Genomic DNA, 27,668 nt, shown 5'->3' on the forward strand with positions numbered 1-27,668 from the left:
ATTGTTATCTTCTGAGGACGGAATTCAGAGCAATGGAAAATAAGTATAGAGTAACACAACATTATCCTTTATGTGTACGTTCACGTTCACATACGTGAATATAGTGTGTGTGTGTGTGTGTGTGTGTGTGTGTGTGTGTGTGTGTGTGTGTGTGTGTGTGTTGTGTGTGTGTCCCAAGATTATCGGCTTACAGGTATGTTAAGTGCTTATTTGCATAAGACAAGTGTACATTAATGTATTAACCACGGTTATCCATCTCACTGCTGGATTCAGCGGTGACGGATAGTTCACTCGGGTAGACTTCCCCGACTCGGCGCTCACTTTTCTCTCTTCCTACACCCTTTCGAGGAGTGAGGCGTCCCTTCTCTTTCTGGTACGTCAGGAAAGCTCGCATGCCACGTCGTCCTTGCTGTAGTATTAATATGAAATACATTTCAGGAACACAAGTCAAGTCAACCACCACCTCTTGTTTATGTAGGCCCCTATATATTTCTATTTCTCCCTTCTCCTTTCTAATGCATGTGATATATTAACCCAATCAGTAACCCAATCACTAACCCAATCAGTAACCCAATCACTTTTAAGATCGATTAATAGAAAAAATAATTTGTTTTATAAATACAGGAGTAACCCTACGGATAAAAACAGACAAAAATATGTGACTTACAAAAACACGCTTACTAATTTATTGCGTTTACAAAAGAGAAAATTTTATGTCAACCAGATAATGAAATATAAAAATGATATAAAGAATATTTGGAAAACAATAAAAGATGTTATGAATACATCTAATGATGCATCTAGTATTTCAGAAGTACGATGGGGTAATACCTCAAGCAATGTACCTGCTGGTATGGCCGAAATTTTTAATGATTTTCTTGCATCGATTGGGAAAAATTTATCACAAAGTATCCCTTCATCTAATAAAGTGTTTTTTGATTTTTTAGATATACCTAATCCTAAAACTATATTCTTGGACCCTACGTATAACGAAGAAGTTATTGATATTATTAATAATTTGAAAGAAGGGAAAAGCCCAGGTTGTGATGGAATCGATAATTATTTGTTGAAAAATATAATTCTTCAAATAATAGATCCTTTAGTATATATTATTAATCTATCACTTAGTACTGGGCTTGTACCAAGTCAAATGAAGACTGCCAAAGTTATACCTATATATAAGAAAGGGGAGAAAAATGATGTCAATAATTACAGACCAATATCGTTATTAACTTCAATTTCTAAAATTTTGGAAAGAATAGTATATATCCGAACTGTAAAATTTTTCAATATGAGTAATATATTTACGAATTTTCAATTTGGATTCAGAGAAAATCACAACACCACCCACGCTTTACTTACCTTTGTGGAAAAGATTACACATGCACTTGATACATTCTCGCATACAATAGGCATCTTCCTGGACTTCTCAAAGGCTCTTGATACGATTAATCACGGTATACTTCTTTCTAAGTTATCCCATTATGGTATTCGCGGAAAAGCCTTGCAATGGTTTACGAGTTATTTATCTGACAGATTTCAATATGTACATGTGAACAGTTTTGATTCTTCTATGAAGAAAATAGAATGTGGTGTTCCGCAAGGAAGTTTGTTAGGCCCACTGTTATTTATAGTTTACATTAATGACTTTTATAGATCTTCAGATAAACTCTCTTTCATATTATTCGCGGATGATTCCAATCTTTTTTATTCCCACCCTGACCCTAATACTTTGATTAGTACAGTGAATGATGAATTGAAGAATGTCTCACAATGGATATATGCAAATAAATTGTCACTGAATATTGAGAAGACAAAGTATATGTTTTTCAGTAATTCTTTAGATAGATTACCAGGTAATGTTATATTTGACACTAATCCACTAGAAGAGGTTTCGTCTATTAAATTCTTAGGTGTTTGTGTTGATAATAAGTTATCATGGAAGTGTCACATAAACAATATTTGTAAAGTAATTGCACGTAACATAGGCATAATGAATAGATTGAAATATTATCTTCCTTCTTCGGCTTTGATTACGCTTTATTCAAGTTTGGTATTGCCGTACTTGAATTACGGAACTCTTGCTTGGGGGAATACATATTCGACATTGTTAGAGAAACTTTTTCTTCTGCAAAAGATGGCGCTCAGAATCGTTTTTAACCTTCATATCCGAGCACATACTGACAAGCTTTTCCTTGAGCACAAAATTCTGAAAATAAAAGAGTTGTATTTGTTTCAACTTGGTCAATTTATGTTTAATTACAACTGCAATCATCTACCCAAAATATTTTATTCTTTATTTCACCGTAACAGCCACGTACATAACTATCCCACTAGACAATCTAAAGAATTTCATCTTCCCTTAGTTAGAACTGTACACACTCAAAATACATTTGTTTATACCGGACCCAGATTTTGGAATAGCTTAGATAATGATCTAAAAGAATCTGTGAAGTTAATTACATTTAGATATAAACTCAAAAAATATTTGTTTTCTAAATATACCAGTTAATTCTGTTCAATGAAAAAACCCGTCATGTTTCACTTTTCCTTGAGATTTTGTAGTGTGTCCACAGACCTTTTCCATCCCTCTCCTTTTCCTTCTCTATTCTTCCCTGCTCCTTTTTCCTCGTTCTTCGTTGTCCAGTATCTGTCTGAGTGCATTTCCTCAAATTCTGTTGTTTCTGTGTATTGTGTTATTGTTGTTGTTGTTGTCGTCGTTATGTTTTTTTGTGGCCGATTGCATATCTTCCTTTCAGTTCAATTTTCCTGGCACACCTGGCCCCATAGTGTCTGTGCCACAAATGTGATATGTTATATAGTTTATACGTTTGCATCCTAAAATCCTAGTAAGTATTGTTCATAGTATCAACATCATTATATCAATGAGTAAAATGTACAATAGTATATAGAAGAATTTAAAATGAATATGTCTTATTGGTATAACAAATTGGTGCTGTTGTTGTTTTGTTCCAGTGTTCCACGTTTTACAAGCGTGGCTTTTTTAGTGGAACACTGTTTTCCATCATTGTGATTATTTACTATTTTTGTTGCCATGACAAAGTGCATTGTTTCTTTTTTTACGACACCATTCGTGTATAATTTATATTGTATTGAAAAAAAAATCCTTTATCGCACGAGTGTAAGAGAAATGAAAAAAAAATTGTATCACTTTGGATTATGTCAACTTTTTCTTTTCTTTTCTTTGTGATGATGGAAATAAATAAACTATTGAAAAAAAAAATATACAGGCTGTATAAAACTTTATATAATTCTCTCTAATATCCCTCTTTGTCACAGAATACTAGTAGGTTACCAGGTCGATCCGGATGGTGCATTAGTGCTGTATTTATCATTATCTTTCTGATATGCTATTATATTCATAACCCCCCCCTCTCTCTCTCTACATATACTGTATATATATATATATATATATATATATATAGGTTGTGGCAGATCTGCGGTAGATCTGCGGCAGATCTACGGCAAAGTTCCTACATGTATCTACAGGTTGTAGATCTACCACAACCTCTTCCTGAAATCGTACTTATGAATATTCATCATTAACAGTCTGCCGCAGATCTACCGCAGATCTGCCACAACCTCTAATTAAATATTTATATATATATATATATATGTATATATATATATATATATACACACACACAATTGTATACATATAATGTATTGCATATAGTGTATATATAGTCTATAATCACACTAATATAGTATTAACATTGCATTTGAGAGCGGCAAATGTCATATCTGGCCACAAAGCTTATAAATCTCACAAACATTTGTAAAATGTTATCCAGTATATATTGTTCTTTACAATATGCTCGAAGTTTCCGCCAGGATTAACAAACTTTCGAAAAGAAGAAGAAGAAGAGACAACTATTATCATGACTTATTTCAATCCTTGCATTGGAATTGATTTGATTTTAGCGTACTTCTCAATGTACATTGGAAATAAAATTTACTACAGAATCAAGATGACATTTGATGCTTTTGACAGAAAAAAATACATAAAATTTGGAAGAAAATACAAATACTTTGATGTTCTTTATGGGTACTTGCATTTTCTCTCCTTAACAAAAGTGATATGCAAACAAAAACACAGACACAAAGATGCATATACAAAACAATAGTGAAAATACATGAGATGAGGCATAAAGTATAATATAAATTATATGCATGTAAATCTAAATGCGCCATATACCAGAACAGTCTTCTCCACGGTATCAAGTATGATATGGTATAAGAGCGATAAGTTATTGCATCCATTAATATGTCATCATACGTGAAGTACCTATGAAAAGTACTGTAATAAAGAAAAAAAAAACCACACACGCTAATCAGAAATTACCTCAATTATGTAGTCTATGTCTTCTTGCTTACTGTCAAAGTCAAGCGACTTGACGTACACCGTGTTGATGAGAACTGTTCGATCACCGTCGTTGCCCTGTAATAGCAATGTAATGATGATGGTGATGATAATAATAATCATCATCATCATCATAATTATAATAATTATAATCATAATTATAATAATTGTATTCCTTTTAGCGGACTGGTGCTATTTACAAGCGAAAACTAGTAAATACGATAACATACAAAACCAAACTATCAAATGATAAAAACAAACATCGCTTACTCTGTATTTCTGGATGATAATCATCGTAATACCATCGCAAGCAATAGATTGAAAGCTTTCCATGTAACCTGTTTTGACATTTTTCTTTTCATCGTTGTGAGAAATTACCATTTTCACTTACGTTTTTCTTTGCATGGGTGCGGCACTTTTCATACGTACAAGTTTAAAGTAATTTCCAACGAGGTGAAATAAAATGTAATCGAGAGAATATTACACAGATAGAATACTACATGGAAGTGAACGAGCTTTTACAAAAACACAATAAGCTGGTATTTTAGTACTTGATTATTGCTTAAGTATATTATGTAATGTAAATTATTGTAGAGTTTCGTAGTTATGATGAATATAAGATTAAGTTTTGGTATGATTGTTATACAATATGTAAGGTGCTTAGAAACTGTGTATTACTAGTTATGCGCGATATAAATGCTAATTATTATTATTGTTATTATTATTATTATTATCATTGTTATCATTATTATTATTATTATTATTATTATTATCATTATATTTAGAAGAGGATGGTTTAATGTCACGAGTGAGTGAAATATTTTCGGCCAAAGTATTTTTTTTTGTATTGTATTATTTCTACATTTTTTGGTAAGTCCTCGCGAAGCAAAGTCATATCTTCCAGAAGCTTACATATGAATTAGACTGGGTTTAGAAATAAAAGCAATACTATTTTCTCTCTTCGCGGGAAAGCCAAATTTGAGTCGAAACTCCTATACTTTTTTTCTTTATTTCAAACGGGCTTTTTCATCCTTATTACTGGACGAAGCAATGATGTGAAATACCATTTATTCAAATTCTAATAAACCATAATTCATAGCATCACACATTTAGTGCTATACCGCGTGGAGCAATAGGTGCGTCAATACAGTATATCAATGACTGAATAGAGCCTTACCGCCAAGAATGACCGCCTGACACTCTTGAGTAACGTCTGGAAGACCCCGCCAACAAACTGACCAGGTGAGTTGATGTCGTTTCGCCCCGACCCGATGTACTGACTCTGTATTCCAATGCCTGCCTCTTCGGCAAAGGACATCAACTCTTGAAAGTGGATCTGAGGTTAAAGGTCACGGGTATGATTGAGATTCATCTCTGTCGGTCTATGATATAGGTTATAGAAACTTTGTTTCTATTGACATTTTTAAAACACGTACAAAAACAAATCACATCACAGATAGTCATTTACACAAAAGCGTTATGACATAATAATGAATTAGAAATACTATGGTAAGGACAGTTACGAAAAAAATATATTAATAAGTGTACTTACAATAAATAGATAAATGAATAAATAAAATAGAGCTAGATAAATAGGTGAATACGAAACGTGGACCTGTGCTCTATACAAATAGCCACAGGTATTATCATCATCATTATCATACAAAATTAATGCAGTTACGTGTAGATACGTTCCGAAAACAAAAAAATTTCAGAATCTTTCAGATTGTCAACTAGCATGATTATAATGTTAATATCACTATCTTGTTATCATTAATTGTTAAATGATAATAACCTTGGGATAAAAACATTCTCTTTGTAAAGTATGAATACATTGAGAACTAGAAATGTCGCTATGGCGACTGATGCCTCCGCCATAATGCATTATTCTCCCAATAGGTGTATAGTACAATGTCTTCACAATGTGTGATGACAGTTTCACATAACTGGCAGAAATATCTTGAATGTTCACTTTCCACGAACTGGGTTTGCTATAATTGTCTATTAAAGAGTGCAGGTATATACGCATATTTGGGGAAATGAAAAATTTTACTTGACTTCTGACCGATCTTATTATAAGTTTATGCATTGAGTATAATTTTCAAGGTATGAAGAAAGAGTGTAATTACAGAACAAAATATATCTTTTTTTTTTCATTTAAACCTGACCTTTGACCCTTAACGTTTGACCTTTGACCTTCTGGCTAGAAATTTCCAAGAGAATCTCCATTAAGTAGTACATGTACATATATTAAATTTTAAAACTAATAATGCAATCATTGCATATACTAGTATATGAGGAAAATAGTAACATTTTGAGGAGTTGACCTTGACCTTTGACCCCTGACTATTGACCCATGACCCCTAAATTCCCTAGATAATCCCTGCCAGTCAGTACATGCATATGTACCAAGTTCCATGAAGATATATTGAACAAATTTGCGAGAAAAGTGATATTGCATCATTTTCACCTAACCTTTGACCTTTTGATCTTTGACCTTATGACATGAAACTCTCTCTGGATAATTTTTACACAGTAGTACAATTTTGTACATGTCTACACAAAGTTTCAAATAAATAACTGCGGGCATTGCACAGTCATGGGGGAAATAACAACATTTTTAGCATTTGACCTTGACCTTTTGACCTTTGACCTCTTGCCAATGTCACTAAAATCTACTCAAATAATTGTCCCATCATACATCATCCTTGGACCAAGTTTGGTGCAAGCTGCTTCATCCAGTTTTGAGTTATCACGTAAACAGATCAATTTTAGGATTTGACCTTGATCTTTGACCTTTGACCTCTGTCCGATTTCACTGAAAAACTAATCAAGTAATTGTACCATCATAAATCATCCTCCAAGAAAGTTTGGTGAAATTTGCTCCATCCAGTCTTGAGTTATCGCGTAAACGGATACAATTTCATGATTTGACCTTGACCTTTGACCTTTGACCTTTAGCCGATTTCACCCAAAATCTAATCAAATCATTGCCCCATCATACTTCATACTTTGGACCAAGTTTGGTAAAATTCCAGTAAATATTACTCAAGTTATCGCGTAAACGAAAGCGGACGGACGTACGTACGGACGTACGGACGGACGGACAACCCGAAAACATAATGCCTTAGGCACCACTTCGTGGCGGAGGCATAACAAAAACACCAGGTGGGAAAAATTCATACACCAAAACATTTTTTTTTTTAATTGAGACTTGATGTATCAAAGAGAATATGCCGCCAACAACATCAAACATTTGCTTCAATAAGATGTCGGCCTTTTGCATTTTAAATACAACTTGATAACCACATAAGCATTTTTACCTATGCTGTTGCATAAAACAATACATGTATGATTACATTCCACAGTTCAGTGTTTATGAAATCAGTCATTATGAAATCATGAGAATATAACGAGGTTATTTAATTGGTTGATAATGCAGCAAATCAAATCAAAACCAGAAGAGCTGAGCTCAACTTTATCAGCCAATCCTATTCGTACATGTCTCCAGCCAGGGGGAAGGACTGTGGAGAGTACGCCAACCAGCTTGAAGTTTCCCAACTTTGATTTTGTAAGAAAATGTACAATGTATTTACACTGCATCACTCCCAAGACTCAATAACATACCTGTGAATACACTCAGCAAAAAAAGAAAGTAAACACTTTTTCAAGTTTATCTTTCTCATAGACTATCTGGCTAAAGATGGTATTTTATATACCATGTTAAAGGTAATTTAATTAGCTATCAACCTTGTAGGTCAATGAAAATGTTAACTTTACGCATGAGTGAACACATTCGTTTTTCTCTTCCAAGGCACAAAAGTAAAAATTGCAAAATGGACAAGTTTTTATTCAAGCGTATTTGCTCTTCCATATAATAATGAGAACAAAAGACAAATTTACCACAAAAGAAATGCAAATTGATTAGCAAAAATCAACCTATGATCTCAATAATGTCTCTGTAACCCTCAAAAGATAAAGAAAGGCAAAAAATGATGGAGGAAACTGAAGAATCTTTTGTCAAATCCGCAGTCAAAAGACATAAGAGAAAATTATGGTAACAAAAAAAGTTACATTTGAAACGTTATTTCAAATCAAGAAAATTTGAAATGATATTTGGATCTTGAATTTGTCTCGTGCATTCCTAAATTCCTTAATTAAAAAGTAAAACGAAGAAATTCTGTCCATTTTATCACCTTTACGGCTTACTCCCTATGTCAATTAAAGTTTGAATTGATGGAAAATGCTTATGTTCCACCTTCAGTTTCCCCACTATGTTTTTGTTTTGAATATAAAGGGAAACAAGAGAACGGAAACTAATTTCTGCTGTTTCCTTCATGTCTCTCATTGCTTTAAAGTGGTCTTTGGTTATCACTGCTATCTTGGAGGGCATTTGCAAATGATTTCAATATGTCCAATTCTGCAATTTTTACTTTTCTGCCTTGGAGGACAAAAACAAATGTGTTCACTCATGCGTAAAATTTCTCTTTGTATAAACCTACCAGGCTGATAGCCAATTAAATAATCTTTGATGTGGTATATGACACATTGATTTTTATCTAAATCTTCTATGCAAAATATTAACTGGAAAAAGAGTTTATTTTCTTTTTTTCCTGAGTGTATATACGTGCTATACTCACACTGCCGTCATCATTGATGTCGAGACGTTTAAAGATCTCATCGATGGTGGCGCCCTCGCCGAACAAGAGTTTGGCGTCCTCTGTGGAAAACTTGTCCCCAGACTGATGGCAAATTGAGAAGTGGCTCATTTTTCGAAGTACATGGTTTTCAAACCTATCCAATCTTTCGAACAGTCTGCCTGTATCTATTGCAGCTAAAACAACGTATAAGGACACTCTTAAAGACGTCCAAGCAGACACACATGTAATCTCTTTCCCGTTGTATTTTTTTCTGCCTTTGATATTGCTCTAGACAAATTTGAATCGTTCCATTCTGATTAATTCCAATCTAATCCCTATTACTTCCATATTTTCTTCTTTTCGTGTCACTTCAGAAATATCAGGAGCTCTTGCAGAGCACTACATAATTTCATTGTTTCTAGCGTTTTCATTTTATAGATTTATAATATTGTATAATTACATGTACTTTGAAAAAGCCTCATCTTGCAATTCAAACCATAGAGCTGTATCATACGTAAATGCAGCTCTATGTTTCAAACACATCTCCACGACAGAATGAATAACAATGGACTGCTACTTCCATATCTGATATAGGCATGTGTGATTTTCACTCGAATAATGATTGGTCCTATGTTTTGTTTGGGTTATTTTTTTTTTTTTACTTATATACCTTCTCAATAGCATTTTGCAATTCGTCGAGGTTGATCGTTTGATTCTCGTCGACGTCGTTTTCCCTGAGGACTTGCAGGAAACGATTCATAGCCGTCGTCATCCTGTGGTGATTACGTAACGACTGCTTCCGACTGGCCTCGAGCTCGACATAGGCCCTGGAAGGGGGGGGGGGCGCAGTTGAATTTGACGTTATGAGATCTCTCTTCAGTAGCTTAGTTTGGCTAAAATTGCAGTTTGGTTCACAATTTCTCTTGATTTTACAGCATTTCACATAATAATATACGTAGAAATCTACGTACAAAACAGCATGTTCTAAGAACACTAAATATTCACACAATCGATGTACACACAAATCACAACATGCAGGTAACTTCATCGTGAGAGAAAGAGCGCATGACGACATCGATGCGCTTCGATTGGAGTCAATCATATAACGGTATAGCTATCTTACGTTAATTCTAATTTTTAATTTATAGTATAGAGGAGTGACCATGCCATTTCACTACTAGGAATGCCAAGAAGATCTCATGATGTCACAGATTAAGATATCAATGTGAAAACAACAGTATACGAACACACCAAATGGAATCTTTAAAAACAAGTTCAGACATCGCACAGACTGCCTTTCGAGAGGAAGATGATCATACCACCCATTTCCATCATTGATCACTGTATTCATTTTAATTTATACATCGTTTGTGTCAAAGAGAGAGGAGGGATCAGAGCGGTAAAAAACAACGCATTCCAATTAGATCATAGAGCTACATAGTAGCTCCATGGTTAAGTAGCTCCATTGTTAGATATAGTAGCTTCATGGTTAGATAATTATAGTCCATGGGCCAGGCCAGATATTGGTACCATCTGAGGTGGCAAAACCTTTTTGGTGTCATTTTGTTTGTCGGGCGTAGATATGCTTATCAAGCTATGATAGCATTTCCAAATGAGTAGCTTAGTCATAGTAAATGAATTTTTAACCAATTTGGTCTCGTTGTTATATCCCTATACTTCTGAATCGAAACTAACCGCTACAGTAAAGAAGAGCACTGTCTTCTGTATGTTCCATAGGGTTGTAAAATGCAGCTCTATGGTATGTTCACAGGTGTTCTATTGTAAACGCGGTGCGCTTTGTCTTTATTCAAGGCAGCGAAGGGAATATCCAAAGGTTATGATGTCCACAGCGCTTAGTCTTTCTTCTAGACGGCGAAGGGAATATCCAAAGCGTATGATACAGTGTATATCCTTTTATCTAAAAACAACAACAACAACAAAAGCAATGCTTCGTGAATTTTACCGTATATTTCAATTATTTATCATTTTCCGGCGAAAACGCTACGGTGAAAACGCTGATACCACGCCAATGTCGCTTTATTTCCCTCCAACAATATAAGATAATGCAAAAACAATGTACCGGTACACTACGATACATTATAATGAATGATATTGTAAATGAACAGAGTGATTTTTGTTTAAAACTGATGTATTTGTTGATAGGGTAGTATAAAAACAGTATAGATAATCCCTTTTATGAGGAACTTTAGATATGATAACGGCACATTGGTCTAGATAAAGACTAAGCGCACCGCGTGACAGCTGTGGACATCATAACCCTTTGGATATTCCCTTCGCTGCCTTGAATAAAGACTAAGCGCACCGCGTTTACAACAGAACACCTGTGGACATACAGAAGGCAGTGCTCTTCTTTGTATAGCGGTTTAGTTTCGATTCAGAAGTATAGGGATGTAAAAAATGTACCAAATTGGTTAAAAATTCATTTATTATGACTAAGCTACTCATTTGGAATTGCTATCATAGCTTGATAAGCATATCTATGCCCGACAAACAAACTGACACCAAAAAGGTTGTGCCACCTCAGATGGTACCAACAACCCATTTTTCGGGTCTTGGCCCATGGACTATTATAGCTGATATCCATGTGTCACTTCTTCCGGGGTCCGCTGCTCCTGCATGCCGTCCATTAGTGCTAACAAATGGAGATTGACCGGGTGCTCATCACGAGACCGACACCCACGAGTCATACAGCCCATGAGTTCGACACTAGCAAAGCAAACAAAGCCCACGAGACCAACACATTAGACCCATGTTATACTAGTATTTGTCGTCACGTTCTTTCACCCCCTCACCCCCCCCCCCCGACCAACACACACACAAACACAGGGGCGGATCCAGGAATTCTGTAAAGGGGGGGGGGGCGTGACTAATATTTCTGGTGCCACTTACACAAAACAATACAAGCTTTAAGAGATACTTTAGACCATGGAGACTGACTTAAAATGTATTCTTAATTCGGCATAAACAAAATGTATTATTTTAAAAAAAACCCTGTGTAATAGAAATTACTGTAATGACACACCAAAAATATAAAACTGTGTTTAAAATACCATAATAGGGGTTAATGGAACCAAAGAAGAAAAATCATTAAAAAAAACCAATACAAACAGTTAAAAAAATACAAAATTGTTAAAACATTCAATAAATAACCATTATACCATAATCAATATTCATTTAAAACGTGTAACTCAATTGACGGCATAATTTTCTAAATCTTTCAAAAGAGGGGCAAGTTTGTAAGAATACTGGTAAGGTGTTGAATATTGCACTTCCCTGGTAAGAAAAGGATGTTCGCATGTATTCTGTCCGTGGTGTAGGCACAAAGAGGGGGCTGTTGACTGCGTATCTTGTGAGGTAGTACACTGGTCTAATGGCAATGAGTGGTTTTAGATAAGCCGGCACTCTGTCATTTAAAATCTTGTAAACCATTATACATTGTTGGTATTTAAGTCTTTGTTCGATTGATTGCCACCGAAGCGTTTTCAACAGAGGAGAAGAAGAGGAAAATTTGTCGGCATTTAAGGCCAGCCGAGCAAACTTATTCTGGCATCTCTGCAATCTTTGCGTACATGTTTTAGTCTTGTTGCCCCAGACCGTAGTTTTGCCCCTTATAGGAGTACTCGAAATAAAGTTAGCAAAGTCGTGACTGTTTTCCTCACTTTTGTCAAGCTCCACAACAGCTGAATAGTGATCTGTGAATATCATGGTATTCGATGCAACCGGGTGCTCTTACATTGTTGTTGTTGGTCGTTGCTCTATCGTGTTGAGCCAGAACAGGCCGAGGACAACGATGGAAATTCAAGTATATTCAGAAAAACGTGAAGAGTACTCTATCATCTAACCTGTAGCCTTGACCTGTCCTTCTTGCTATGGCAGCTGACATGGTAAGGGCAGTTGCAGCTATTGACGAGTGAAGAAGCAATTTTGCGCCTAGCGCAATGCTTATTATTACTTGACGGGGAAGGCTAAACCTTTAAAATCATGGTCTGAAACTTCTAACTATAACTAAGCCACTGGCTTGCTATAATGTAGATCAACTACAAAGTTTAATCTTAGCCCAACATTGATCTCGTGACAAGCCGGTTTTGGCATCTACGTTTTGTGTGTGTGTGTGTGTGTGCGCGCGCGTATATGTGTGTACTTTTTGTGTACTTTTTTTTGAGGGGGAGGGGGTGCCTAGAAGTCAACAGGAGAAAATTGCTCTAGCGAAAATAATTTGGCGCTAAAAATAGTATACCAGTCTTTGTTCATTTTACAGAACGCTTCCTCCATTCTTGACATTTTGAAAAGGCATGGTAGAAGATTATGAGAAATGGAACGAAACAAACCAAAAACTGAAAGAAACAAACAAACAAATCTAAGCAATGAACAGATGTGGGAACTTCACATAAAAATCCTTGAACGGATCTCGATTTGGTGTTCAAGACACCCTACATGTTTGTTTGTTTTGCCACCTTGTGACGAAGCATATTAAAGGAATATAGGGCCTATAATGAATATGACTATTAAAATAATGAATATGACTAATAACATATTCATTGCACATTATTGTGCTTGGACATAGAGCTGCAGATCGGTCCAGGCAGACCATCCAAAGTAGAAGAGAAGCCAAACTGCTGATGAGTGTCTTTCTCTAAAATGAGAAATGCTGAAATTGTTGAGAAGCTTCATTTTGGGAGACAATGTACATAATAACAAATTGTTTCTGGGAGACAATGTACATAATAACAAAGTGTTCCTGGTAGACAATGTACAGAATAAGAAAGTGTCTCAAAGTGCTGATATGACCCTTCTTTGCACGTTACATAAGGTATCCTGAATCCGATGAGAGGGATCACACTTGTTTTAATGGTCAGCTGTAGGCACCTGGAATCGAGACAAGGGAATACCGATAGTAAAGAAAATGTATAACTGGTGGAAGTCTGACACTGGTCAAAACAAGATGAGGAGTGACAGTTTTATCTGCCCCATGAGTACTAGCTTTAAGTTGACAAGGGGGTAATGTGCTGACATTAGTCCCTAGGTGCTGACACTAGTCTTTATTGTGCTGACACTAGTCTTTATTGTGTTGACACTAGTCTTTATTTTGCTGACAGTGCCTTATGGAGTGTCCACCTCATAATTATTCATCAGATGACCAATGGTCATCTATATGACTGGTTAATTGTGTCGGCAAGGGGAGGGACATCTATGTGTCATATTTAATGTTATATTTTAAATGGGTTTCCAAGAGGGGCGGACTCAGTGAAATAATCATATGCATGAAGCTTGAGAGCCTGAAACAAAACCAGGGTGCAAGACCCCAAAATAGTTAGTTACAACTCGACATCTTCAAGTAGCTCATTGAGTGAAGAATCATTTCACTCCAACTGTACACATCATTTTTCGGCTGAATAAAAGTCCAGCGGACACCAAGGTTCACATACGACTTGTGTAGAATGGGGGGCCTGTGGTGTAAATATTGTGTGTGTACTCTTCCAGACGTCTTGTATCTGCATGTATAAACATTGATTTTTTTTTCCTTTATAAAAAGAAGCAAATCTACGAACCAAACAACATACGCACACACACAAAAAAAAAATATAATATACTAATTGCATAAAAGTGCAACTAGTGTTTGTTAAAATTCACTTCCCTATCATTTGTGTTTTGATAAATGCATAAATCAGAAAGAAGACAACTGCGTAGGTTCTACTACGTAGGGGCTTTGTCAACGAAATAAAATGCATTCTTATATTTTATGAATTCATAACGCGTAACTGAAACATAACTCAAAACAGGAATACGCAACTTTACAAAAGTAGCCAACATGTAAAGACGCATTATTCAACACTCGGGTTTGACATGGACATTAAAGGACAAGTCCACCTTCATATGATACATGTGGGTTGAGTGAAGGCAACAATATTAGAAGAACATATCTGTGAAAGTTTGTAGAAAATCGGACAATCTGTTCAAAAGTTATTTACTGTTTAAAGTATCTGTGCAGTTACTGCTGGATGAGAAGACTACTACAGTGTGTGATGTCACATGCGTACAACAATATAAGGAAAATAAAAAGAGAATGTCACAAAACTTTACTTTTTTAATAAAGCGCACATTTCTTCGACTTGTTACTGACGTATGTTTAGGGTAATATTATTCTCCCTGCCTTCTGAAAGAGAGAAGTCGAGCGTTCTTTTGTTATTCGAGAAAAATGGAAATATGTTGAATTTTCTTTATTCTTTCTTTATATCGTTGTACTCATGTGACATCACAATCTATAGTAGTCTTCTCATCCAGCTGTGACTGAGTAGAAACTTCAGAAATTCATAACTTTTGAACGGATTATCCGATTTTCCTCAAACTCTCACTGTTGTGTTCTACTGATATTGCTGCACTCACTCAACCCATATGTCTATGAAGGTGAACTTATCCTTTAAATGACGGTTAAACAATCACTTATATAGTACATAGAATTGCGTGTATAATTTGATATGGGTAGTTCGTGTGAGTGCTGTAAATTAGTAAGAAGACTAATCAAAGAGCAGTAGTGGCTCAGTGGATAAAACCACAGACTTTTAAGTCATGAGGTTCTGGGGTTCGAGTTCGCTGGTAGCAGTGGTTGTGCAAGACAAGGTCCATTGAAGGGGACGTCGGTATATATAGTACAGCTGTCTTCCTTTGGTAGCCGAGTAAAATAAAGGTTACAGTTCGTTGATACGAAAATTAAAATGGGGGTTCGCAATTCCGAAGATTCGTGGTACGAGTATACATTGACCTTCTTTTCATTTTCAGATTAATAAACTTGTGAAATATAACGAACCCCAGGAATAACGCCACAATGTTCGGATTAACGAATTCCCTACAATACTGAATTTCCGGACTAACGAGCATCGATAGGTATATAGGGCATGCATGACGTGTGTTTTGGAATAAAGAACTTTAAGTTATTTTCGGATTAGTGAACCTTCGGAATAACGAACACCACCCAAAATAAATCCGAGCACACACACACACAAACTAAAATATGGCGTTATAACTGTTGTACCTTGCGAGTTTTGTATTGGGCAGAGGAGCCGGCGTTGAGATCAGCTCGGGCTTGTTTGGAAGTGTGTGGGATTCATGCTCACTGAACTGAGACAAAAGCAGAAAGAGTATAATGTGTGAAATAGGAAAGGTAAATATTACAAATCATATTTCATCCAGTCCACAGTTTTGATTTTGTTTCTTACACAAACACTCCGCTAACATTGTGATCACATTAATACTATAGCAGGAATGATAGTTTGATAATAATGATGATGACGATGATGATGATAAATATAATACAAACAAGAAGAAGAATAACAATCATACAATGTTACTGATAAGAATGCTAATACTAAGAAATGCGTTAGTTGTGATGATTTATGTCAAAGTCGTAAACAATGTATATTTTTGAGATCTTTAAAATTTTTCAGCATGATTTCAAACAGATCAGTCACATAGACATTAATGAGAAGACGTCAGGTTCGAATTCTTGCTTGATGCAAAATTTTAGACAGGTTTAGCGAAATTATTATACGATAAAACAATAAATTTATTACTTTGTCATATCGCGATGCAGATCACACTTGTGTATGACATAATTCATATGCCTTCAAGAATATGTGATGCAGTGGAATTAGCAGAAGAAGTTAAACAGGAATAATATTAGTAAACGCTCAGAGTGAATTGTCAAGACTTTGTTACTTCCTAATACGTCATGGCCACCTACATTCATGTATGCTGTCACACTCTATTGATTCTCCCTATTTTTTTTTGCACTTTTTTATTTTCACCAATAATTCTTACTGTAATCATCCCAAACGTCTTGTCGTTGAATGTTCCAAAGCGCTCCTCCTTCGTAAGCATTCTGGCAATCTTTTCCAGATCTTGTACTTTCCGCAAAAACGAGTCCTCAGGTTTCATGGACAACCACCATCCTGAAGTATCGAGAGGGTTTCAGTATAAGATTATTGAGACTTTTGCATTATAAATACATACGTTTCAAACAAGAAGAAGACATTTCAGTATGAATACTAACATTTCCGTATAGATGATGATGATAATGAACAACATTTATATAGTGCCATTAATTTGTCTGGAAAGAACATTCAAAGGCGCCTGGCTCCCACGATAAAATCATGTCACACATTATTCACAACGTTGCTGGAAAAGATAGGTCTTTAGTTCAGATTTGAAGGTATGACGGTTGTTACAATCCCAAAGTTTGTTTGCTATATGTGGAGAGAACTCCACAGACGTGAAGCAACTGAAGAGAAGGCGGTATGAATACACATTTTTTTTTTCAGCATAAATGAAGATATGCATTTACAGATGGCATCTTACAAATTGTACTTATATAAATTGCGTCAATTCTTAGAATTATTTTTTTCCTTTACTGCAACTACATCTTTCTAAGACAATTAGTATTTGGAAGGGATTTTTAAAGGCAGCCAATCGTCATCCCTAGTGGTACGTAAACTCCGAACGACCGAAGTTTGTGCAAGCAATTGCGCAATGCCAGACTCGGTGCTATATCCATAAACGTGTGGGACAATGCTGCCACTGAGACACGTGTGTGTATGTGCGTGTGTGTGTACGCATCATACACAAACGTGACCGCGAGCTGCGGTGATTGGAGGAGAGAGGCCAGAAGACGCGTGGCTCTTTTGGCCTCTCTTCATGCGCACGCGCACTGAGAATGTGCATATTCACCGTTTAATTGCCAGTGCACTATCAAACCATCACTTCGCTGGCTTTTGGCAGACAGTATATAATGTTTACATAAATACGTGATAATAAACACTGGTTGAGCCCACTACCTACAATAGGCCTACCCTATGAAACATTTATGGAGCATAATCACACTGATACATAAAAATTGGCACTGATAAGTATTACGTAAACACACACACACACACACACACACACACGCACGCACACACACGGCTTCCGTTGTTGAAAGTTGTCATCTTACCATCGAAGCAGTGGACCGGGTAGTTACAGATGACTCCGCCATCAACGTACACGTCTGTCTGTCCGGTAAAAATCCTCTTGTACGGCTGAAATACACCTAATGGTCACGATAAAACAAAGAATAACTTTAGACAAAAGTGTATTGATACTCGCAACAGTCCAAAGAAGATTATTTTCCCTGCATATTTCGCTATATTCTCTATCATATCACTCACTTGCGTAACAAAATTATGGTGATAAACATATAGAATCAAGCACAACTCTATGACAGAATACACTCTCATTGACTAAGGCATACTGGCATCACCATTTACTATGTGGCGGTTTCCATAACTGATTTTGTAAGAGCGTCACTCTCTATAACTTCTTTGTAGTCTTTGATTTTGCAAATGCTCCAAAATTGTTTTCATCTCGAGTTCCTCCCAATTGCCCTCGTCTACATCTGTGTGAATATCTATCAACGTATAAAGAAAACGAACCAATGTTCTACACATATACATGACGATTGTGTGTGTGTAGAAAAACAAACCTGTCATTTTTTTAGCTTGCGTATTAACCCATTTTCAGTCGAGGTTTTACTTTAACCGTGATTAAGGTTATTGTGCTATCAAATATTTACCGTCAACTGGTCTCCGCTAGGATTGTTGAGGCTCCGTGGGTTAAGCCCACAGATTGCTCTGTCTAAGTCTTTTGACAGTATAGGTGACAAACACTCAGTCAACGTCTTTTATGTGATTACAGGTTATTGTGATTAAAGGTTATGAACCGTGATTAAAGGTTATTGTGCTATCAAATACCATCAGCTGGTCTCTACGAGGATTGTTGAGGCTCAGTGGGTTAAGCCCACAAATTGCTTTGTCTAAGTGTTTTGACAGCAAGTGACAAACACTCAGTCAAGGTCTTTTATATATAATCCTCATGACTTTGTCCATCGGGAGGACACGTTCTAATTATCATCGTAACAATGGGTACTGTGATCCATGTTGTGTACAGTATTTGTTCAATGGCCACGTGTAAAATAAATGCAAACTCATCATCTGAATTACCAGTGATATGTATACAGGAGTTCTCTCTGTAATGGCGTCCGCGAAGGAAAGAGAGAATGAGGAGACAGAAAGAGGAACTTTTATTATATAAAATAATGGACAGGACAGAGTGGATCGGTGAGAATTGGATGTGCGAGCTTAACTCTGGAACTGTTTAAACCCACTCGCTGCACTCGTGAGTTTTAGACTTTTCCAAATTTAAACAAGAGCATACAATTATTCTCACTGATAAATGAAATAGGCCTGTGCATCATTTGTGTTATAAAGCGGGTCCGTAAATTCATGAAATACAGCCATTTTCCTCATCATGCATCCGGTACATCAACTACACTGTACAAGACTTGAGCCATGCGTTCGGATTTTACCGGACGCATGGCACAGTGTGGATCAGTTAAAATCATTGCATGACAATTGACTAATCAGATTGCAGAGAATCTAAAGCCCATTCAATAGCATGAATACCTGGGATAGCGGTCGACATTCGCACCGCCAGTGCGATGGGCATGTTGGGCGTGGTTTTAACATGACAGTACTCCTCCATCATACTACTGATGTTGGTGACGACCACGCAGAGCTCCCGCCCCGTCTGGTCGTAGAGATCCTTGAAGGTGGCCGTGCCATCGCCCAGTTTTTCCTCCACCATTCGGCACACCATCTCATACAACCGTCTCCCGGGATGCCAGCCGTAAGACCGGACGACATTTGGGATCGCGCTCAGCACGCCGCACGAAGCATCTGATAGAACAATGGCATTATTAGCGTTAAAGTGAGGCCCTACTTTTTGCTGATACCCAGGTGACTTTGATAAGAGATTTAAAAGCAAACAAAATGGCGGAATATCATAATGTATGATAAGAAATGTTTAAGATTTTGAAGTTCAAAATGTTTCCACGGAACAGCAATATTATATAAGCACTTGCACCTACATGCACTTTTCACCATTTATCTTAGAAAGATATGAACTTACTATTTTGTATTTGTCCCCTCTTAGTTAAATTCATGTGGAAGTGATATCAAAATCTCACCCAAGTAATCGCGGCCTTTAGCACTAATCGCCATCTCCTCGGCAATCCTCTTACAGTCGTGACCTACAGCAAGGAATGTGGCCATCATGGACCCCACGCTCGACCCGGCAAAGCGATGGATCTTGTCCGTATAGCCCAGTCGTTCCAGCTCCTGCAAACGCCGACGCAACATTTTCATTAGGCCAAATTTTGTACTTATTACAACCAGATAGATTATAGTCGTGACGGAATAATAGGATAAATTGAAATGGAATGGAATAGAATACAGAATAGAATAGAAAATAGAATACAATACAATATTAGAAAAGACTGGGTAAACCGACGAGTGAAGGAATGTGGCCACCCTGCCTTATACCACAAGTTCACAAGTTCGGAGAGATGCTTGATGACTATGGTCTAATCCAACGAGTAGAGGAGCCTACAAGACAGCAGAACATCCTTGACTTTTACCTTGTCAACAATCCAACTCTTGTTCACAATGTTTTGGTGGTACCTGGAATCTCAGATCACAAATGTCCCCTCCTCACTCTTGACATGAACCCATCTCAGAGAAGGCAGAACCCCCAGGAAAGTTCCAGTCTACAGCAAAGCTGACTGGGAAGCTTTCCAAACCAGCATGGCCAATGTATCGGATGAGATAGCATCGAAGTATGATGACGCTACCACCAGCGAACTGTGGGAGATATTCAAGACTGGACTCCAGGAAGGTATAGAGAGGCACACATTCCCCAGACAATGTTGAAGCACAGGAACTTACTACGGGTATCTGCTAAGATCAGGAACTCATCAAGAGGGGGAGCAGGCTTACTAAGAGATGCAAAATCCTCTCAAAGACCAAGAGACTCATCCCACATGATCTTGAAGAGCAAAATAAATGCCTCAAAAGGAAAATCCAGGCAGAGATGAGAAGAGAATATTGAAAATACCTTGAGTCGATCTTTGAAACAGATGATGAGGAAGGCAATCAGTATGGGGCCATGAAGAGATTCTGGAGCTTCATTAAACCCAAATCGGAGTGACAGTGCATGGAGGAATCTCAGGGCTGAGTTCAAAGGGAAGAAATCTAACAGACCCCACAGAGAAAGCAGATGCTCTCAACCACCGGTTCCAAACAGTGTTCACGAAAGAAAGCTCCATTTCAATGCGATCTGCTCCCCCAAACTCGCCATATGAAACCATACGTGACATCAACATCTCAACGGCAGGTGTCAAGAAGTCACTTGACAATCTCAATCCAAAGAAGGCGCGTGGTCCTGATGGGATTACTCCACTAGTACTGAAGGAGCTGTCTACTACCAATTTAAAGCACCTTGTCTGTGTAAAACCTTCAGGACGTCATACAACTCTGGAGAGATCCCAGATGATTGGAGACATGCAAACATATTGACAGTCTTCAAGAAAGGAGATAGAGCGGACCCAAGCAACTGCAGGCCCATCTCCCTTCCATGCATTTCCTGTAAGCTGATGGAACACATACTAGCAAGCAACATCATGGCACATGAAAACCACCAAGATATCCTGTACCCACTTCAGCACGGCTTCAGACAACATAGATCATGTGCACTCCAGTTGTTGGGATCGGTGAGTGACCTGATGAACAATCTACAAGATGGAAAGCAGACAGATATTCTGGTGCTGGATTTCAGCAACACTTTTGACGTCGGTCACCAACGCCTCCTTCAGAAGCTTGACTATGGAGTTAGAAAGCGCAGCCACAGTTGGATCACCAGCTTCCTGAAGAACCTTAAGCATTAAGTACTACTTGATGGCTGTAGATCATCACATGTTGACGTAGATTTTGGAGTGCCGCAGGGGTCCGTACTCGGTCCGTGTCTCTTCCTGTACTTCATAAATAACCTGCCAGACCAACTTAGATCAATGGTCCGAATGTTTGCTGACAATACCATTGTCAATCTTACCATCCACTCGGATGCTGACACCAAACAGCTACAACAAGATCTTGACATGCCCGGTGAATGGACAGACAAATGGACGATGGAGCTGAACACCAATAAGTGTGAAGTGATATTAATCATTATGAAGAGGAATCATATAGAACATCAGTACAAACTCTCTAACTCAATCCATGATCTCTGTGGAAGTCACAAAGTATCTTCAATCACAATGGTGTCTGACCTAAACTGGAACAAGCACGTTGACAATGTCTGCCAAAAGACTGATAACACCTTGGCCTTCCTGAGAAGAAATCTACACCTCAACTCACCGATACTCATAACCACAGCATACAGAACACTGGTCAGACCCCTAGTGGAGTATGCCTCCTCCGTATGGGATCCATCAACTGTAAGGAATATCTGCAAGATTGAGATGATCCAGGGCATGAAGTCAGGGCACTAGTCGGCATAAACTGGTTAGAAAATAATCTTTTTGATAAGGAAATGACATCCCTGCAATTATTTCGAAGGATTTACTTATCATTTTAGACATCAATACACCGACAATAGAAATATTTCAGCCAGATTTTTCCCGTGTGATAAAACGGTTCATGATTCCGATTACGCGGTGGAAATAATACGTGAAAACTTTGTACGTCTAGATTGGGTTCCCGCTAAAGCGGGTCCCGATTAACGGGGAGCACTGGAATGTTATGATCAAGATAATAGGCCTGTAATCATTGTGACATTATCGACGATGATGAAAGGAAATGATTTTCCCGTAGGCCTATTTGCAGGATGCAATACAGATAACATCTTCAAAGGAGCTTCAGCTCATCCTCAGTTCACTAACAAAATTAGACACCATATAAAACAATTTCAAAACCGTCCTTAGATTTTGTCCTAGATATGGCACACTTTTTTTCAGAATGGCTTCTGTGTTTATAAACACCTATCATGAAACTTGAAAGATAAAATGATTTCCAAGTGTGTGAGCAAATTTGAATAATGTTTCTCTAAAACATGTCCTCCACCCCCCCCCCCCCCCAAAAAAAAAATACGATAAAGACATTATCATGTAAATGCACAAATCCCTTTTGGTAATAGTGGTCTAAAGATCGTTTACATTTAAGTTCTTTCAAAGGTGTGAAATTATCAGGTTTCGTACACTCTGATACATGAGTGCATCGATCATAGGCATGTTCCAAGAACGCATGCTATTTGCAATGTGAAGAGAGTAACATCTTTGAGAAACACCGGTTTACTATCCAAACGCATGTCTGAATTATTCTAAGCAATACATAAATAGCGCAGAACGAATCAGAAAACTTGATCGAGACTGGCAACTTGGTACATAGCTACAACCAAGAGTACACTGCAAAATGTTGAAGTAGACCTACATCTCGTCGCAACATGTGTATCAAGTTTTCAGTTACTATTCAATTCAATTCAATTCATGATTTTAAAAAAAATGCGTTATATATTATGCATGAACACAGATTATTACACACCTACCTTGCACACTGTTTTGTAGCTTTTTGTAGACCCACGTAGTCAATTGTAAACAAACAAAAAACAAACAAACAAACAAACAAACAAAATATCCATGATTACACACAATGGTCATGAAGGCAATTGGCCAATATCAAGTTTGCGGTTCCTTTTTTTGTACAAAATAATTATAAACTATGATAAAGAAATATGTCGGAACCTATAGGCCATAAAAGCAAGCTTGTGTAATCTGAGCCCCAAATATTCGTGGTATAAGGGAAACAAGGAGAGTGAGTAAAAAAAACAACAACTTTAGGCTAGACCGAGTAATATTGAATAATAATATTGATTTAAAAAACTGCACTTACCATGAGAGCCCCGACGTAAGCTGCCCCCTGGGTCCCACCTCCCTCCATCACTATATTCTCGTAGGGAAACTCCAGGTTCGCCAGGTCGTCATCCAAATCGACAGGCGCGGTCGATGACGAGGGGAATTGGTGCGATATGACGGGCATGTCATCGGAATTCCTGTGACATAATTATAACGCGATGCATTCGTATATGAAAATTATGTGTGTAAATTCGGTAGTAGAAAAAGGATTCGTAATAATTATGTGTCAAAATTTCAAGATCCCAAACAGTTTGTAATCCTCCCATCTACAATCTAATAGATTGTAATTGGTTTTACATTGAACGTTTATTATATCTGTCCGTTTCCCATCAAACAAAGGCGTTTAATGCTTTAGCTCTCATCAAATCGTCAAATCTTTTCTGTGTACAAATATGACTCTGTGAAATGTCGTTACATTGTCACTGTTTATAGTGTAAGCTAAAGGAGTTTTGCACTTTTTTTCAAATAGATGAGATGCAATATCTATTGTTTATGTTTGCGTCTTTTCACGTTTTTTTCCTATCTTCCTACATTAGTTTCTTTTGCAATCGATAATCAATTTCAGTCATAAAGTAAAATCGTGATTATGCAGTTCGTTCGCAAGGCATAGACATTACATTGTTTTGTCCAGGGAGTCTGTACACATTTTTTTGTGCATCGAATAAGCAAACTAGAGAAGCACTCTGAGAGCGCAGACCTCCGCCAAGCATGCAGCTCATATTCACCACTGATCTTGTTCACGAACGAGACAAACACGATCAGTCATTACACGATACCCCTCCGTCTGTGCATGGAGCTACCATGGAGCTACTAAATTTGTTAGTAGCTCCATGGTCTGCGCGAACCATGGACGCTAGCGTCATGAACGGGTTAAGAATCACATGCAAATCTGACGACATCTCTCCTCACGAAGGGATAAGTACCACTACTTCAGCGGGTCAGCCCAGCCCTACGCGATGGTGGAGAGCATGCGCGTAGCGTGACCCCTTGGCGGTCTTCCCGACTAAACTCCCAGCAACACCATCAGTTGGCCAAAAATTTCCAAATGCGTGTCGCCGGCATACGGGCAAGACCGCTCTTCGCACAATACTTCTTTGGTCAACTCGGGTCTCCCAAAATTCGAAGCAAACCTCTTTTCCTGTTTATCACATAAGGGAACAGAAGAACAATAAAATTTATCGTACTAGTTAACCTTAACAAAGTTCTGTGTGTATCGGCGATTAGGCGTCAAAATTGGTAAATTCCGCCAAAAGAGATGTGGAACATCTCTCCGCTAAATCGCCTTAGCTGCTACACAATAGGAATAAACTGCTATGTTTATATATTTTCCCTATGAAAAATGAATACTGAAGAGGACGAAAAATTACCAAAATCAGTCATGAAAGTAGAAAGAGAACACTTGATAGAAATGATAAAGGTTTACACATGTGAAAACTACACCTATAGTAGAGCAGAGAAGACGAAAAATTGTGCAAAATTTGACTAAAGCATGAAACTTTCACCAGTGTTAGTAGGCACCTACATGCTATAATTAAGATTCATTTTAAGATCGGGAGGTAAGTCTGAATTGACCTCTGATGACCTCCAAAGGTCAATGACCTCAAAATTTCAGAAAATTAATATTTTGCGTCATTGATTAATGTTAAACATGGTACTGATGTACTAAAAACTCATTTTTGTTACAGGGGAATTGTCTTCATGTTCCACAGAGCCCTGACAGGTTTCTGCCTTTGACCTCTGATGACCTCCAGAGGTCAATGACCTCAGAATTTCAGAAAATTGATATTTGATGCAATTGGTTGATGATAAACATAACGATGCCCTATAAATTCATTTGTGTTACAACTGAATCGTTTTCCTATTCCTCAGATCAAGGGAATTATTTACATGTCTCTGCCTTTGACCTCTGAGGACTGTGACAGGTCAATGACCTCAAAATATCAGAATACTGATATTTGATGTATATTCATTGGTTAACTGTATACCTGGTGTGCAATCATGCATTATGCTATTAGCATTTATGCTACAATAGAAGTGTCTTCTCATTCCACTGAGCATTGGTCATTATCCTGTGTATATCCAACTTTGACGTCAAAGGACAATGTGAGGTCAGACTTTTAGAATATCAGAATTTGTGTAGGATTACATTGATGTTTGGCTTCATTGGTTTAATCCTAAATGTTTAGTTATGTACAAATCACGCCTTGACGTTATAATCAAAGCATGCCTGCATATTCCACAGAGCATTGGTTCATATAGTACCAGGTCTCAGGAATGTGAGCGGTTAATTACTTCAGAAATGAAGCTTACGTGTCTTCAGTGATGGCAGTGACCTCAAATATGATATTTATGTTTGGGTTAGTTATGCAGACTAGCTTGCCGTTTTTGCACGCTTAAATATGGAAGGTGGGGAGAGGGGCACCATGTTTTGGGTTGATGCTTAATAGTTTGTGAACAGGCATGTGGCAAAGTCCCTTGAACTGGATGAAAGTGTGAAAAATGCTAACCAGAAAACAACAGGCCCACCTCATCGGGTGTATGTCACAAGTCAAACAACCCAAGAGTCGTACAGCCCATGAGTTACGCAGCCTACGAGTCATACATCCTGTGACCTAAACACTAAATGAACAAGGTCCATGAGCTCGACATCAAATATAATAGGCCCACAAACTGCGCGGTCCGCAAGCTCGACCCTCGAGGAAAACAAGGACCATGAGATTAATATAACATCAGGGAGCTTAATCTATTCAGTGTAGATCTCGTGGACCCCCCCCCCCCCCCCGTGTGTCGGACTCTTATGGACTTGGTTTGCCTATAGTGTCAAGCTCATGGGCAATATCATCTAAATTAGTTTCGAGCTGGTGGGCCTGTGTTGGCCAGTGTCAAGCTCGTGGGCTGTATGACTCCGATGAATGACTCATGGTCCTGGAGCATACAGTGACGTGATGGACCATCTGGAAAACTACATACTGTGAGGCCTAACATGCATTCCACATGAAGCAATCTTGTGTTTTCCAACTTGCCTTTGTCATCCACTTAAGTTTGGCGCATTTTGTTAATGACCTCTTTAGGTACCTCACTTCCAAATAGGAGTGGAACTCCTATTTGCTCTAATTGTCTTCTTTTTATTCTATACTCCTTAACAATTGGGCCAGGCCAAGAGTGGAGTCCCCATGCCCAAATATTGCTTGTTTCCAATATGGTCGCTATCCAGTTTGCATCAAATGTGTGAATCAGGGTACGTTGGCAGCGGGTAATATCACCTGCATGATCCGGTTAAAACTCTCTGCTACCAAGTGATTATTCAGTGTAACCTCCTGCTGAAATTGGTCGAGATCTATACCCTAGATCTCTTTCAAGACAGGGCAGCATCTGCGTCCTCAGTGAAGCACGTGATGGAGCTTACATTGCAGAGATCGGCACACAGATCTTCTCCACAACAAAACTGGATAGACATCCTGAGGTCAGACCAGCGTTCTCATAGGTGCACAGCCACTGTCATCAGTCTTCCAATGGCAATATCTAAACAGTTTAGGTGAAGACAAGCTTGTCGCTATGATTGGTGCATTGCACGTAGAGTACAGGATGCACGAGATGATAAGAAAGCTTCTCTTTGACTCGAGCGGTCACCATCCTTTCTCAGGCAGAGATTCTGAATTATCGGGTCGTGCTCAGTCTGCACACAGTGAGCTGAACACCATATCAAGTATACGCGGTATGCCCAGCTGTAGGTCCTGTATGTCCTACAGTGTTAGCTCTACAGGAAAATATACGAGACCATCCCATGAGACCG

The 27,668-nt window shown here is 37.8% G+C and overlaps 1 protein-coding gene across 1 annotated transcript; it reads right to left on the reverse strand.

Annotated features, from left to right (window-relative positions):
• Positions 1-238: 238 nt before the first annotated feature.
• On the reverse strand, positions 239-23,999 carry LOC139728579 (uncharacterized). The gene is made up of 12 exons (XM_071639516.1): positions 23,853-23,999; positions 20,153-20,249; positions 20,013-20,039; positions 19,536-19,850; positions 18,029-18,124; positions 16,861-16,991; positions 16,076-16,161; positions 9,695-9,851; positions 9,025-9,126; positions 5,562-5,720; positions 4,367-4,462; positions 239-409 (listed from the first exon to the last, which is right to left on the reverse strand). Exons 1-12 carry the CDS (start codon positions 23,997-23,999, stop codon positions 239-241), a joined length of 1,584 nt encoding a protein of 527 aa, XP_071495617.1.
• Between the last annotated feature and the right edge of the window lie 3,669 nt (positions 24,000-27,668).

Source organism: Diadema antillarum, unplaced genomic scaffold (genome assembly GCF_040938485.1).
Source record: "Diadema antillarum isolate AM-2024a unplaced genomic scaffold, OU_Dant_1.0 seq00000183_RagTag, whole genome shotgun sequence".
Taxonomy (NCBI): Eukaryota; Metazoa; Echinodermata; class Echinoidea; order Diadematoida; family Diadematidae; genus Diadema; species Diadema antillarum.